We start from the raw sequence: 15,142 nt of genomic DNA, 5'->3' as shown, positions 1-15,142 counted from the left end.
CATGATGAGCGAGCCGCGATGGACTTCAGCATGATCATATTCGACACCGCCATGATTAGTATGAATTTTAACAGTTATGCCAGATTGGTTATATTTTTCATCATTTCTGTTTTGTTCTGTTTTGTTTTTGAACACTGAACTTTATATACTATACGAGTGTTAGCTGTGTTTGATTTTTATTACCGTATGTAAGCTTGCAATCCAACTGAGCGTGAAAATCTTTAAAACTCGGAATGTCTATTTTGTTTTTCCTTTGAGGATTTTCGTATCTGCTCACGTTTTAATAACGTAAATCACGGCGCCTGGTATGTTTAAAAACGTTTGTTTGGTTCTTCTGTTGCTACTTGTCGGCTCGCTTGTTCCGAAATTTCACTTGACATCATCGGAAAAAAGCCAAAAAGAAGTCCTGGAAAAGGTCGAACATAGTACAATTTGAGGGTCTGAATGGGGGGTTCAAAATGTCGGTTGTCGGTTAAAATTTCATTACTTTGTCGGTTGTCGGCTAAGATTTTTGACCTTTGTCGGTTGTCGGTAAATCTCAGTTAATAATTAAAAATACACGTTAATTTTTCACATTTATTATGCAATTTGCCCAGTTTTAAGACTTTAAACTCTAGACGAAGTGTAATACTTGTAATAATTCATTATTTGTTTTCACTTAAACCTCGTTAACGCTGTTTTTTAATTTAGCAACGTGCTCATCTACCCCACTTTTGTTTGCAAATCTAGTATACCGATAAAATTCACCAAAGCTTTTATTATAGATGTGAATTTGTTTCCTGTCGACTACGGGGCATCGAAGTAAATCAAGAGAGGTAAATTCTGCAAAGAATGAAACACCCACTCTAGCCCCTGGGATACCTAATTTTAATTTGTAAGCTACGGAAGTCTTTTTTTATTATTCAACGGCTCTCGTGGCTTTTCTGCGAGGTTTCTTTTTTTTCTCTTTTTTTTGCCAAAAATTTGGTTGTCATACGTATCAATCTGCACCGTTAAATGGATTTTTTAACTGTTAGTACCTCTTACATGTCGAGACGCACAAATGCACGAACAGCCCTGCCGGATCGGGTAACACACGCTCTGTTGACAACCTCTGGATGTTCTTCAAAATCTGATTCCTCGTCATCCGAATCTGTCTCATACTCATCGAATTGTACTTCTCTGCGATCCTCAAACACCTCAGCAACATCCCCTTCGTCCACAAATTGTATGCTGACAACACGTTGTGCATTTGCTGACGATACAGTGTTTTCTTCAGGATATCAAAGCCTCTCTTCAGACTTGTCGGTGTGGTGAACGGCGTAGACAGCTGGCGGCAAGGCCCCAGCCTTATCTTTTGTGGTCTCACTCCTAACCGTCCGTTGGCGTACTGGTCTGTAACTCTCTAGCCACTCTTTGATCTGTCCTTCCATCCCTGGTGTTATGTCCTCACTTGGCAAAGGTGTCATCATAGCTATAGCAGAAAGGGGCATGGCGGATTGAGGTACCGGATAGTAGGATTTGTCACGCTTGTAGTACTTTGCTGCCCATCTAGATGTGCGCTTCAGAGATTCCTTGCAAATTGTTCCAAAATCCTGGGCATATGTAAGTAGCGTAAATGTCTCGTGTTTAAGGTACGAAACAGCGTGCAAATTTTCCACTACTGTTGTGAGCAACGTTTCGAGCAGCAGATCATCTACAAATTGGGGGTTAATGTCCATCACGTTCTTGTATAGCCTTTCTATGCCCTTTTTAAGCAAAGACACAGATACTTGCGTCTTCTGTGATACAGTTCCCTGTGGACCATTGGTTGCAGAAGTCTCGCTCAACTTGTTGTTTTCTGTGTTTTCAGCCATGATTTGGGCTTTTAAAATAGCTCCACGGTTTCTTTTACCAACGCTACAAGAAGATGGCGCGAACATTGGTTGTCTTGGTTTATTTTTAAAAATACATTTTAGCCCGGCAAATTCTTTATTTTAGCACGCAAAATGCGCCACAATGCCCATCAAAGTGATAATAATACAGTTTTTAGCCGGAATTTAAAAGAAACTATCTTTACATAGCGAACGCACCAAGTGAGCGTTTTTCGTTGTATAAACAAGGCAGTGTTTATAAACAAGGAATACCTCAGAATTTCCAAAGTAGCGAAATTTATGACTTTTGAAAATCAGGTAAACGAACTACAAGTGCTAATTCAGCCCTACCATCCTGAAACTTTTGAAGGTCTCCTTGTTGCCTTTCGTTTCTCTCGATGTCACCTCCTTCAGTCATGATCCTCTTTGCCAGATTTTCATCTTCTTTTGCTTCTTCTCGCGATTTCCGTTTCCTTCTCACCTTTTGACTCGTCACCTTTCTTTCAGTGTCGTTCATTGACTTCTGCTTGCTTTTATCAGATGTAGCCGGCGCCTTCAGCAACACTACTGGCTTTCCGGTCCAGTTTGTGACCTCTTGGATAATGTGTACTAAAATATTAAATACCGTGTGTTTTAAGTTTTCTCTTTAGTAGGCTTTTGAGAAACTTACACAGTTATTATCAGCAAATGCTCGTCAAGATGTATAAAACGTGCACATCGAGCAAAATCTCTCGTGCGTAGCTTCCCTCGAGGAGAGAATTGAATATTATTTGAACGTCTGGTTTTAAGAAACGAATAAATTTATGGGCGTGTATAAATAAACGGGGTCTTTAATATGTTAAGCTACACTGTTGTTCATTCACCAATTAATCAGAAAGAAGCTTATAAACTGATTTACTCTCTACTTCTTTGTAGAGATTTTGCTTCTCAATTTTCGCATTCAAATGGACGGTGAAAAAGAAAAAAAAACATTCCGCTCCACAAAACAACAAACAAAAAAAGGTGGAACCAGAGTTTAACCACGTTAATATTTGAGCTTAATATTTAACTACAGAACTAAAGTGATTCATCAAACTCCACTGCACGCGTTCCACACTTACCGTTGAGCTCACTGCTACTTTAATCAGATATTAAATTTGGAAGTTCAAGCTGCCATTGCCCATCCGTCACAACTGCAAAATTTTCGCATTTGCCCACAGGCGATTTCGCCAGGCGAAATAACTTCAACGAAAATCCGCCAATTCCATATTGATGTGCCTGCTACTTTAGTCCTAAAAACTCCGTAAGATGTTTTTTTAGTTCAGATACTCCTCTATGAGCTTCTTTGTCTACTGGGACCCTGCTTCGACGACGTTCGATGGCGACTTCTTCACCTTTTCGAAAAAAACTCACGATGACTTTAGCAATCCCAGTCATGACCCGACCGCATGAACAAACAACGAGCAATAAAAAGACAACAGCAGGGCGTCTCGTCGGCTCGATTGTGATCCGCTGTTCTTGAAATGAGACAGCAGGGCGTCTTGTCAGCCCGATTACGAGCCGCTGTTCCAGAAATGAGCCCACGCTGCTCACCGAAAAGAAGGATCCCGTGGATTTAAAGTAATTTGAAGACAAGAAATTCTATAATTCGGGTAAATTTGGAATTAATGTGGTTACGTCGGGTGAAGAAGGATTTTCTGAGCTAGAAATCATCAAAATGCTGTTCTTTCTGAATACAAACATCCCTATCACGTCTGACCATGTCGGTTGTCGGTTAGAATTTATTTGTCGCTAGTCGGTAATTTTTTCCCCGTTTCGTCGGTAGTCAGTAATTTTTTACGCCCTTTGTCGCTAGTCGGTTAGCCCCATTCACACCCTCCAATTTGGCAGATGGCGTGACAGCTTTAGCTCAGCTCTATGCTCTATACTCTCATAGAGCACGCTCTTTTCAGCCAATGACAGCGCGCGTTATATTCGAACTTTATTATAAACTATTAATATATTCTGTTGTGCAGTCTGTTGTGCAAATATCCGGCAGGCACCAAAATCGCCCTAGTCCCTCACGATATAAAATTCGGCGACCGACGACATTCACAAAGTTTGATACCTCACACATTTTCCATTTGTATCGTGTACTTGGTGGACTATACGGTCGACACGGCCCAACAACAATCAGCGACGAACTTGTAGTGAAATCAAGTTTCTTTCTAACGACAAGCGACATACAATAAGGTGAGTGACAAGTAAAGTTACTGTATACCAGTCGGGTCCATGTGTGTGTTTACACCTAAATGGTGATGAAATATAAATGAGAAATCTTTGATAACCGAAATTTTCCGGACAAAAATGGCAACAAACTGATAGATTTCAATTGTATGGATAGCAATTTGTTAAAAAACCTTGTGTTTATCTCAAAAGGAATGAAAAAAGCGAATTAAATTTGCTACGCGCCCGACTGAATGACGATTTTCATCTGACTTCTTACTTTGTTTAGTCTTTATTACATCGCTTCTCTTTCATAATCTGTATTTTATCCGTGTATCGGGAAAACTGAACGATGTAACAATCGGGGAACAATTTTAGAAAGAAAAGTTTCTTTCTCTAAGCAAGCGAATAAAAAACTGATGAGTGAGAAATAATATGCAAACGAGTAGAAAGCGACTGCAGACTGTTGAAACATGATTGGTGTTTTCTATCAATAACTATGAGTTGAAAAACCATTGAGTATAAATCATTTAAATAGTGTACTATCCCTTAAACCTATGACGCGTTATCAGGGTCAAAATCACCATATAACTTGTGTTTCATTTTCAATTTCGAAACCTATCCTTTTGTTTACGACTTTCGAAACTAGTCTTTTTCTTTTCAATTACTTTCTAGCAGTTACTGTTGCTGTATGCCTCTTTATAAATAAAGATTATGCCCGACAAATTATTGCTGCGCGTTTGTTATGATGATTGATACACACGCAATGTCCGAATTTTGATTTTTAAATATATTTTTCATAATTTTCAGTTTTGTGCACAGCCTACGCATCAAATTTATGTATTAAAAGATTGTATCCTTCTTAAAACTAGTTTATCAGAATTTTCATCATCACAACATTGGCAACAGGAGTGATTGGCGAACTCATGATAAATTCCCACTTACACCCTCCTCAATCTTGTTAGCTTTTCATGAACATGGCATTTCAAACATGGTGTATATGCCACAAATTTTCCATTTCCTTTACTAATTATTTTGTAATGGTGTTGTAATGGTGTTGCGGAAAATGGTTGGGTTGAAATATAATACAAAGACTGGCCTTTAGATGGTCAAATGAAAACTTTTTAGATATCAATAAAATTTATTGTTGCATTTCATGTTAACTTGTTGCAACAACTCCACATTCCAATAATTATTTGCAATTATTTGCAAACATGAGAAAATACCATCTTAAAAAATTTCAACCTATTTAATATAGCCAACGACAATATCAACTCAACTTTTAAAATAAAGAGAAAACTTTATTGTTGTTTGAAATTTATTTCTGTGATGTACAAATGAAATCCAGGTATTATCTCAATTTTTCTACAAATGTCTTCTTGGTCGAATCCTAAGTCTCTCTTTGTTATCAAGTTTTAATTATGATATTCTAGTTCTGGCTTGTCTTCCTTTAAATCAAACAAACAAAGACGCCGTGTATTTCCAGCCAGAGGAAAACCAAGAGTAAAAATATAACAGGTTCAAACACGAGTTGAAAATGACTTTTCTTTTTAATTTCCTACGCTAAAAAGAAGATGTTGAAACGTAAGGGAAAAACCGGTTGGGTAATCAGTCATACCTGGCAACTTCAAGAGAAGATGTAAACGAAGCCCATACGATTCTGGCGTAGTGTTTTACTGACTCACTCTTCTCACGTGTATACTCTTCAATCGGCTGATGTCTTAACGCGAAGTAGCTTACCGTCGTTTCTTACAATTTTGGCTCATTTTCGCAAACCGAAATTATCAGTTACGCCCAATCGAATATAATTTCAACCGATGCTGACAACTTACAGTTCATCTGAATTAAGAAGAAAACATTCCCTACCTTTGAAAATGTGCTCCAAACATCAGAAACAATAACGAAGAGCCTTAAAGATACTCGACTCGTCTCCAAGTATAGTACTTTCATGGTAGAGAGATGTGAATTTTGGCGGACGTAGTTTTGGCTAGTGCCGTGTTACTTTTTTTTTTAAGAGTTTTACTACCGGACCTGGTTACGCCACAAATCGCAAGTTCGTTTCTATTTCATGTAATCTCGTCGATATTTTTGTTGTTGTTATATTTGTACTTAGATATTTGTATTAATTATTTATTTTTAGTCGAATCACATTTGCACATCTACACTTTTTTACATCTAAATATTTGTCTATTAAACATACATTCAGGTTGTGGCGTTAAGCATGTAGTATATAGCTACAACTTTACCAAACTTGATACCGGGCTAAAACCTCAATTGCTTGCGATTGTGAAATCGTATTTCATATTTGAAACAGGATTTCATAGTCCACTTATATAGACCATACTAAGCAATTATTGGATGAGTTTAGTCATGATATCATGAATTATTAATGCCGTGACCTGAGTTATCTGTCACAGCCTTCGACTGCGGCAGAAAGCGGAGACACGAGGTTTGATAATTCACGATATCATGCGAAAACCAGAATTTATTAATTGTTTTATTATACATTTTTTTAACAATATGCAAAAGAAGACACTTTTCTCAAAATTTTGAAAATACTACACAGACGAGGGGCTTGGACGTGATGAGCCAATATCTGCTGCAGATACTGGGTTATCTTGTCGAGTTTTCATTGTAAGTCTAATGTATAATAATTTCCTTTGTAGCTCGATTGCTGAGTCGCTACATAGTTGTCTTTCAGTTTGAAGAATGGATTTTTTTCATACCATAGAAATGGCACTCCCTGTCCTTAGACAACTACTGACGTTTCTTACCTCACAAGATGGATCAGAAAGGGAAAACACTTTTGTCCACAGAGCACGTGCATTTATTGATAAGGCCATATTCATTTTGGAGCAAATGGAGGATCGAAAAAAGAAGCAATGCAGTGCCACGCTTAATTTTATTTTGTCCACTGCTTGGCTAGTTGTGCAAAACTTGCATTCAGGGGAGTTTTTCAGTGCTGTTCGACGTGTCGTGAGGGACATTAAAGATCTGTTTAATGGCCAGATACCAAACTACATGACCAGTAGTTATGAAGAACTTCGAAGACTCTTGGATACCACGTCAGTAAAACTGGAAAACATCCGGTCTACCTGTTGTGCCATAATAGAACAGGTGAGATTCACCATAACAGAGGGAGACTCTAAGTTTGATTTATTAATCGTGCACAATCTGTATAAGAATAGGGTGCTTGTCTACACTATCGCCCAGTGAGAGGGTGCTTGTTCAGTGGAGGGTGCTTCTTAGAGCGTGGGCGCTTTTTCGAGGAGTTACGGCTCTTGAATAAACATTTTTTGAGAGCACGGCTGGTTCTTTATTAAACTGCAATGATTGCACAATGTAGTATTATGTAACATACTGTCTAAAGTAGATTTCATTCGTGTCTTACTTCACAGGTGAACGATTCCGATGAATACACCTGGGCCAGCCTCATAACTGTTCGCCGCGTGAAGGCGCTTCGTTTGAGAGCTTCTTTTGAGATCAGCGACTGCGAACAAAGTCTTGATAGGGCACATGTGATTATAGAATTGCTACAAAGCGAAGTCCAACAACATGGAATTGAACTTGGATTGGGACTCGCACTTGGCACATTAGTGACCTTGGGTGAGAATATTTTGAAATGAGTCAGAAAAAGAAGTTTGCGCAGTTATGACCATCATACGTTTATTACTAGAAATTAAATAGCCAGGAATTTGTAGAGTTTTGAGGGAAGGTAATGTTTACCGAAAGAACAATTTCTCGCCCTTTTTTTTAGTCAAGAGCCTGATATAATCCAAAAGGTTTCATGCAAAGTAGTCAGAACAGCTCAGTAGAAAAAAGGGAAACAAAACGAGCAATTGGGGGAATCGAAAGCAAAAGCTAGCAGACTGCTGAAGCGCGGGAAAACCCGAATCACCAAGTCGATATTGGTTTAAACTTTGAATCTGATTCAGTTGAGAAAGTGACGCGATATTTCTGCACAAATCACAGAGCAAAGTTTAGCAAACCAAAATTATACCGGATTACTCTTGGCAACCAATAAAAAAATGCTTTGTCATTTGTATTAAGGTAATTACTATTTTTCCAACACATGTTAATCTTCATGCACAGGTTTGGGGTTTGGTGCTGTCCGGGCCATTCAGCAAGAAGGAGGGCTGAGAGCAGGCCTCTTGGGATGCGGTGGAGCGGCCACCGCAATCTGCTGTGTCCTGGTTATAAGGAGACTCTGTGACTACAGAACTGCTTGGGTAGAAGTCAGACGAAGGCGAAGTCAATACCAACAATTAGGCATTCAGTTAGATTGTCTTAGAGAAACAGTAGAAAGAGACTTGCAGGAAGGAGTTCGATTGATGAGTGTACACGTCTCTGAGAGAATGATAATTATATTCTCTATAATTTTAGCATATCTTATCTATATTTTTGTTTATTTTACGGATCAAGTAATTGACCCGCAAAAGATTGAACTATAATATATAACACATAGGAAACGTTTATGGTGTGTTTTCAAGAACCTTTCAAGGCTGCTAACAGCCACTTTGTTGTTGATCTCTCTTTCAATCGAAGAAGAACAATAGATTTTAAACTTTTGCTCGTATTTTCTGCTTGTAATGACAAAATAATTACGCCAAACGTTTAATCAGGATATATTATCTATAGTTCACAAAATTTTAAAGGTTAAGGAATGTTGCTTTTGTTTTTAAACATATTGTGAAGGGTATAATAACATAATTAAATACCAGTGCTCTAAATTGAACTAGTGACTCTTATTTAAATATGCAAGTTATACTAAGTATTTCACTTTGTTTAAAATTTATACATCACAGAGCCCTACTGAGAAGGTTTTAGTTATTCAAAGTCCAAGTCATGACACAGCCTTACACCTGCGTAAAGTGTCTGGCCTCATTATGAATAACGTCATCATTTCGACAGTTTAGAAGCCTATTCGGAGTAGTCAGGGTCTGAAAAAACCCGAAGGGGGCTGTTTTAGAATTACATTAAACTTGAGAAAAATTGTGTCATGTTTACAATAATTAATGGCGCATATATCATCCTGAAGAACGAATCGTCTCGCTCCCTTTCCGAGCTGTCTGTCGGCCCGCGGTCGGGAGATGCACTGAGGCTCGAAGTGCGCCGTGATGTCTCTTCTCTCCTTGGAGTCGTCTCGCTGATCAAGCAGAGTGAAGGTATACCGCGGATGTATCGGCCATTTGAGTATGGAGTCGTACTCTCCTACTTGAACCTAAACGAAAAAGTAAAGTTAGGTTATGCGCCGAATAATCCATTCCCTAGTAGATTCAAACCCGTTATATAGCACGAAGCGACTACGGGGTGTGGATGGTACTGTACTGAGTCAATTGCAGGTTACCCCTAGCCTTTGGTCAGGTTCCCCTGACAAAAGGCTAAGGGGTAACCTTCACCGGTATCCACTTACACTCCTAAAGGAATGAGGCACTGAGAGAATAAGTTGTCTGAAAGAAAGTTTTCTTAAGTTTCATCAGTTCGTACAGTTCGTGTTCGTACAACAGGTCACTTAAGAAAAATACTGACAGCCAGAATCCCCCTCAGAGCATGACCCTTGTACTTTCAACGTCAGGCTTTTGTGCCATTATGTAAATGACAAGTTTTACGTAGTTTTATTCTTAATCGCTCGTGGGGAAAAGCAAGTGTTTTGCTCCTGACTTCCCATCATAACCGTATGGAAGCTCACAGGAACATTGATAATGAAAGTAGTAAAACCCGTAAAGAAATTCCGTCATATTTACTAACCTGAAGCCCCACGGATATGTATCTACCTCTCCCGGTACCAACTCCATTGAGCCACAGCCCTGCACACATTTTATACCCGTGGGGGTGGGTATAGAAAGGCTCGCTAATCATCGGTTCGGGCGCGCGCCCGGATTTGGCGTCCATCAATTTCCGGTTGAAATCCGGTATTCTCCAGATGAACTCGCCATTTGCAGTTCGACCTCGCGCGTCGATGATTTCTTGTTTTTGTAGCAGCATGGTTTCTTTCTGAAGCTGAATGTGTTCCTTTTGAAGTTGAATTCTTTCTCTCTGGATATCTAGCTGTTTCTTTTGAGCGTTCACCAAATCACTCAAAGCGCTCAAATGAGACTCCATGTTGCTGGACATATGCTCTTTCATTTTATATCTCTCCGCCTGAAATCAGATAAATTACAATACTTTGGCAATACTTTGTTACGCCAAGCAAACGTAGAGTTTTGGGCAGAATATTTGATATTTGATACGCACACAGACAGGCCAATAAATGCTTAGTAAACGTTCCAATTGTTTCTCAGTATGTAAGACACTTTATCACGCAGTTAAACAAATGAACAGAAAACAGACGCACGAATAGACATTTAATTAGGTACAAACAGACAGACACGATACACTGTAGAACAACTCAATTTGTGGTCGAACTTAATCGATCTTTGAAATACAACTTTAATAACATGTTAGGAACGTTTTCAGGCTCAAACCGCAAAAAAAGATCAGAACGTTCAGCCTCAGCCCCAAAATTAGTGTAATGACAAAGTACCAATGTTTGTAAGGAACAAAAGCATGCTTAACAACTTTTACCTTAAATTTGCAGCCTGCCTCGACAAATTTGCATGGTACTTCAATGAGGAGACATTCATTGTTCATATGAACCACCAACTACATGGAAAAACGAGAGGAAAGAACAAGCAAGTAAATAGGAGTTGAAAACTTTGGCTGGCTGTGAGCCTATAGTTTACACTCAGCAAAGAAAACCCGCATATATGACAAAATGTATTTGTCCACTTATAGCGTATACTATGATACATGTACCATTTTATTTCAGTCATTCAACCCGTTGAATAGACTCAATTAAACAAAAATCAAAGGAAAACAAGCTATTTCCAGATTCAAGAGTGTAGCGGAAATCGTACGTTTACATTCAGCCGTGCACACCTATTCTTTATGGAAATCCGAGCTCCGTGATTTTTATCAGATATGCCAAGCTTAAAAGCACTTTGATATTCTTCGCCAATTTCCCTTTAATGAAATTAAATAAAATTTAGACTGGCTAGAGCTCCTAAGAACTTTCTTAAATTGCAAATCCATACAAGATTTATCTAATTAATTGTCTTGATTTATACTACTGTCTTGCTCCTTAAGAGCTTCGCGCAAACAATCTGTTTGTTATGTCATATCTGGTGACGTCTGTATGGTTCTCAGTTCACAATAAAGTCTGTCTTGGGATGTCCTACCGCAGCAAAACGCACAAACAACAAACGAACACACCTACAAAGCAAAGGAAGGCAAATACAACAGAACACACACAGAAAGAAAATAGAAACATGATTGCATGATTTATCATAGGTACTGAATCAGCAACATAAACAGTGACAATGTTAAAGAAACAACAAAATATTGGATTTTGATGTGCTTTGGTCAAAATGAAAAAGATTGAAAAAATCACACTTGATGATTTAGGTGAAGGGAACTGGAAGCCTTCACAAACCTTTTCTTTGGTCAGATTAGTTGCACCACAGTTAGCTGGGCAAGACACAGGGAACGAGGAACAAGTTTGAAGGTGTAACTGCAATAAAATTTAAACGTAATACATTAGAATGGCAAGCATCGGTGACGCAAATACCAAAATTTTTCAGAGTAGTATTATTTTGCCCACAAGGCGCTTTCATGTTAACAGTGTCACAAAGGGCGCGTGGAGAGGTGAAATCCGACAGTAAAGAGCACGCTATGAGTGAATCAGACTACAAGGGCACTGCGGCGGGAACTGTTTTAGGTGGCAAACACGGAACAGGCGGAAAGAAGTATGGGCATGCGTGGAGTCTCAAAGTAAGCTCTGTTACGAAAATCGAAAATCGATGAGGAGAAGTAGGGTTAGATAAATTTGCATTACACAAAATCATGGCTGCAGTAGTGGGTTTCGTTTGCACAAACTTGCTATTTTCATATTCAAACATTCATAAAGAATAGTCACCGATCAAGCAAAGTTTAAGTACTTACACTCATAAGGTTGAACACAACTTGATTTCCACAGTGAGCGCACGGTGTCAGTCTGTTAATACATTCATGTGAACTGTGTTCTGATACTCTTCTCCTTTCTAATGATACTCCGCAACGTTTTGGACACGATACCTCAGCGTAACTACACACGTCCTGATGTCGCTAAAAAGGTATTATTAATAATCAGCACTTAAATGGAGTTTTTAAAAGTACACTAGTTATATTTTTCATATGCGTGCGCGTGCGCTATGATTGGTCTATTTAGTGGGCCGTATTTCACTGTGCAACCCGCTAAATTGAAAATTTTGTTTTGATTGGCAAGTTTCCCTTGAGGAAGATTTGAAACACGTTAACAGGAAAAGTACGCAAACGAAGAAAAGGAACAAAACTCTGAAGCAGATGTCCCAGACTTTTGAGTTGGTTTCTCCGAGAGTTTAGATGAAGACAAGTGACGAATGGAGAAAGATGAACGCGACGAAGACAACTCGAGCCGAGAACCAGATGATTTCCTCGCTGCTGAAAGGTCGTTAAACACAATGAAAAAGGCAAAATACGAGTGGAAAAAGTTATTTTATTTGACAGCGGTTCCTTTCGTTTATTGCGTCACATGTTAATGAACACAAACGCGTATCGGTGATGAAAAAAAAAAGAACCTCACCTCTATTTCACTGAGCGGCCCAGACCACTCACAACCCTTTTCTGTGTTTGAACAAAGAACCTGTAAGTTTAGAATCTGTCTGTGGCAGCCATTATCTGGGAAAACCTAAAATCAGAAGGTTTATGACAACTGCTTAAGAATGAAAATACATTATCAAGAATGAAAAGAATTGGTCAGAGCAGCAAAAAATGAAATGACGCAGATTGCAGGCTTTGACACAAACTAATTATGGTCTCTTTAATTTTTTGCATCGTGAAGAATTAATCCTAACATCCGAGCTTTTTTCATTCGCAATCCGCGACAATCTTCTTTATCCCTAGCTTTTCTCGGTCCTCCTCTTTATTTCCTTTCCATTTTGGTGTTTTCCACCATTTTTTTCCATAAAATAAAATAAAGAAACAAACTAACGTAGCGCTTCTCTTTCGATGCCTCAACAAGAACGTTTTGTTTAGGATGAAAATAACAAAACAGAAAATTACGCAGCTTGAACATAAAAATATTTATTCGTAATTATTAGAATGATATCAATCATTAAAAATTATATACATTGGATATGGGATTCTCACCTTTGATGGATCAAAGTTCAGGTTATCAAGGGGGCAGCGAGGCCTCTTGTTTCTATGATGATACAAAAAAAAAAGAACCAATATAAAATTAAGAGAAAGACGAAGTTTATGCCTCAGTAAAGGTATTGAGTTTTACTCAAAATACTACTGCTAAGGAAGTTTTTAATATCTTAAACAATTTGTCAAGGTCCAAGCGGGGGAAGGCTGAGGTCTAGATCCTTGGGCTTACAAACATGGGCCTCATTGGAGAGGGGACCTTTCAGTGACATTACAACGATGGGAGAGGCGAGGAAGTTGTGTATCAAAACGCACTGTGGGGCACAAATGTAAGGTATCGTGGAGAATAAAAACTGAACTGATTTAAAATCGAAATCGAAGTGAAATCAAAGTTTTCAAATTACCTATCGAGCTGAAATAAAATTATAGTGAAAAAGGAAAGCGCCTATGACAAATAATTCTCTCATCAAAATTTATTGGACTGCGCGTCCACTCAACATATTAAATCCTTTGATTTCGAGAGGACCAAGCAGAAATTATTTCAAGGTTGATTTCCCAATCAGGCTGAGAGAATATTGGTTAGAACGATGAGATGATAAACTCTCCTAAAATACTGACATAGAGTAGGAAGTACAGGTGAAGGAACTCATCAAGTTGAAGAATAATTGTCGGAGTGCATGAAGTAACTAATCCTATGATGTACTAACTGATATTGCCGCAGTGACTACAAATGGAGGATAAACATTTCGATCACTTTACCTTAAAATCGGCTTCAAACAAGTGTTACACATACGATGTCCGCATGGTGTTATTTGAACTGGGTCCCGAAGTGCAATCAGACAAATTGGACACTCAAATGCCTTGTCTAACGGTCCAGTGAATTTTGCTTCATATCCAGGCATGTCTTTGCTTGTGCAATGAATTTCTGTACAAAAACCGCGTCTCGAACAGGCGATTCAGTGTTGCTTTGACTTCATTCCAGAACTACAGAAGTCAGTAATTGCTATTCTAACTGTGATTCTTTGAAATTCTTCCAAGTATTCAAATGTAATACCTTCTTCGCAAATCCTTTCAGAGAGTCGTTTCGCAACTTGACATTAGAAAAAGGAGAGGCCCATTAGGTCCGTTTCCAAATATCTCTTGACCGATATTTTTTTTCAAAGAGTACTGATATGTTTGGATCTAGCACTGAATGCCTTAAGTTTACGTTTTCGCGTTTCTGTTGAAGATTAAACAAATCAAGCGGTTTGCTTGTGCGTGTAAACTGAAAATTGATAAACAAAGCGAGCCGCGCCCGTCTCAGCGCTAAAGCAAAATAGAAACAATGATCTCATAAATGGTTGTTAACGCGAAATTTTCCACCACACCCTTTAAACTATCAATATCTGCCTCTCCAATAATTCTTTAGGACTTTGCTACTGCTATGTTTTGATAAAGGAAAGAAAATGTAACAGTGTCAATTGTCCATTTTATCAACGAACACACAAGCAACATCTTAACAAGAGGAGTTTCACCAAACTTTGATTCTCACAGGTCGTGCGAATGATCAACTGACAATTAGCATTTCCATTTTTGAACCCATCTCGTGCAAAATAAAACAAAAGCTTGTGTTAGTTTAAAAATTGTCATCTCTGCAGGGAAGTACAACGCCCAAAGTGTACCACAATCGCTAACAAACCACCTGTTGACTGGACACCTGCACCAAGTCACGTGACTGTCTAAACCTACCAATCGTCGAGGTCGTCGCTTGGATACCTGCTCTTGTTTGTCTCCTCTATAAATTCTAAATGGTTTCAATTTTTATCGCTTGTTTCGTTTATGGGTAATATCTGCTATGGATTAATTTTAAAATACAATCTCTTTAGGAATGTGTGATTCATTGTGAAGATGTTCGGCTTTTTGACGGCACCTTCACCAGCGCGTCT

The 15,142-nt window shown here is 38.6% G+C and overlaps 3 protein-coding genes across 5 annotated transcripts; 1 reads left to right on the top strand and 2 right to left on the bottom strand.

Annotated features, from left to right (window-relative positions):
• Positions 1-565: 565 nt before the first annotated feature.
• On the bottom strand, positions 566-2,548 carry LOC149048407 (uncharacterized). The gene has a single exon (XM_089200549.1). It carries the CDS (start codon positions 1,899-1,901, stop codon positions 1,263-1,265), a length of 639 nt encoding a protein of 212 aa, XP_089056675.1. The 5' UTR covers positions 1,902-2,548; the 3' UTR covers positions 566-1,262.
• Positions 2,549-3,824: 1,276 nt separating this feature from the next.
• Positions 3,825-9,011, top strand: LOC149048406 (uncharacterized). 2 transcript variants are annotated; one of them, XM_089200546.1, is made up of 4 exons: positions 3,825-4,043; positions 6,748-7,133; positions 7,415-7,622; positions 8,109-9,011. In XM_089200546.1, exons 2-4 carry the CDS (start codon positions 6,750-6,752, stop codon positions 8,465-8,467), a joined length of 951 nt encoding a protein of 316 aa, XP_089056672.1. In that variant the 5' UTR covers positions 3,825-4,043; positions 6,748-6,749; the 3' UTR covers positions 8,468-9,011. The 2 variants fall into 2 exon arrangements, with proteins under 2 accessions (XP_089056672.1, XP_089056674.1); XM_089200548.1 differs by having other exon boundaries at positions 3,867-4,043; positions 6,683-7,133.
• On the bottom strand, positions 8,365-14,882 carry LOC113678044 (TNF receptor-associated factor 4). Of its 2 annotated transcripts, XM_089200545.1 has the most exons (9): positions 14,272-14,496; positions 13,977-14,201; positions 13,221-13,272; positions 12,655-12,759; positions 11,997-12,158; positions 11,488-11,565; positions 10,581-10,658; positions 9,765-10,157; positions 8,365-9,237 (listed from the first exon to the last, which is right to left on the bottom strand). In XM_089200545.1, the coding sequence occupies exons 2-9, from the start codon at positions 14,117-14,119 to the stop codon at positions 8,950-8,952; spliced, it is 1,299 nt and encodes a 432-aa protein (XP_089056671.1). In that variant the 5' UTR covers positions 14,120-14,201; positions 14,272-14,496; the 3' UTR covers positions 8,365-8,949. The 2 variants fall into 2 exon arrangements, with proteins under 2 accessions (XP_089056671.1, XP_027050717.2); XM_027194916.2 differs by having other exon boundaries at positions 13,977-14,882.
• Positions 14,883-15,142: the final 260 nt, after the last annotated feature.

This window comes from Pocillopora damicornis, chromosome 3 (assembly GCF_964200805.1).
Source record: "Pocillopora damicornis chromosome 3, jaPocDami1.2, whole genome shotgun sequence".
Lineage (NCBI taxonomy): Eukaryota > Metazoa > Cnidaria > Anthozoa > Scleractinia > Pocilloporidae > Pocillopora > Pocillopora damicornis.
Note: the sequence above shows the minus strand (reverse complement) of the source record. Positions and strands in the feature narration are given on the sequence as shown.

Bases quoted from the DNA above. Each gene is read 5' to 3' on its own strand.
- LOC149048407 (XM_089200549.1), bottom strand. From the start codon at position 1,901: ATGTTCGCGCCATCTTCTTGTAGCGTTGGTAAAAGAAACCGTGGAGCT.
- LOC149048406 (XM_089200548.1), top strand. From the start codon at position 6,726: ATGGATTTTTTTCATACCATAGAAATGGCACTCCCTGTCCTTAGACAA. The intron at 7,134-7,414 runs GTGAGATTCACC...CTTACTTCACAG, and splicing joins GTTGTGCCATAATAGAACAG to GTGAACGATTCCGATGAATA. The intron at 7,623-8,108 runs GTGAGAATATTT...CTTCATGCACAG, and splicing joins TGGCACATTAGTGACCTTGG to GTTTGGGGTTTGGTGCTGTC.
- LOC113678044 (XM_027194916.2), bottom strand. From the start codon at position 14,119: ATGCCTGGATATGAAGCAAAATTCACTGGACCGTTAGACAAGGCATTT. The intron at 12,760-13,220 runs GTGAGAATCCCA...TTCTGATTTTAG, and splicing joins TGAACTTTGATCCATCAAAG to GTTTTCCCAGATAATGGCTG. The intron at 11,566-11,996 runs GTAAGTACTTAA...ATTTTATTGCAG, and splicing joins TTGTGTTCAACCTTATGAGT to TTACACCTTCAAACTTGTTC.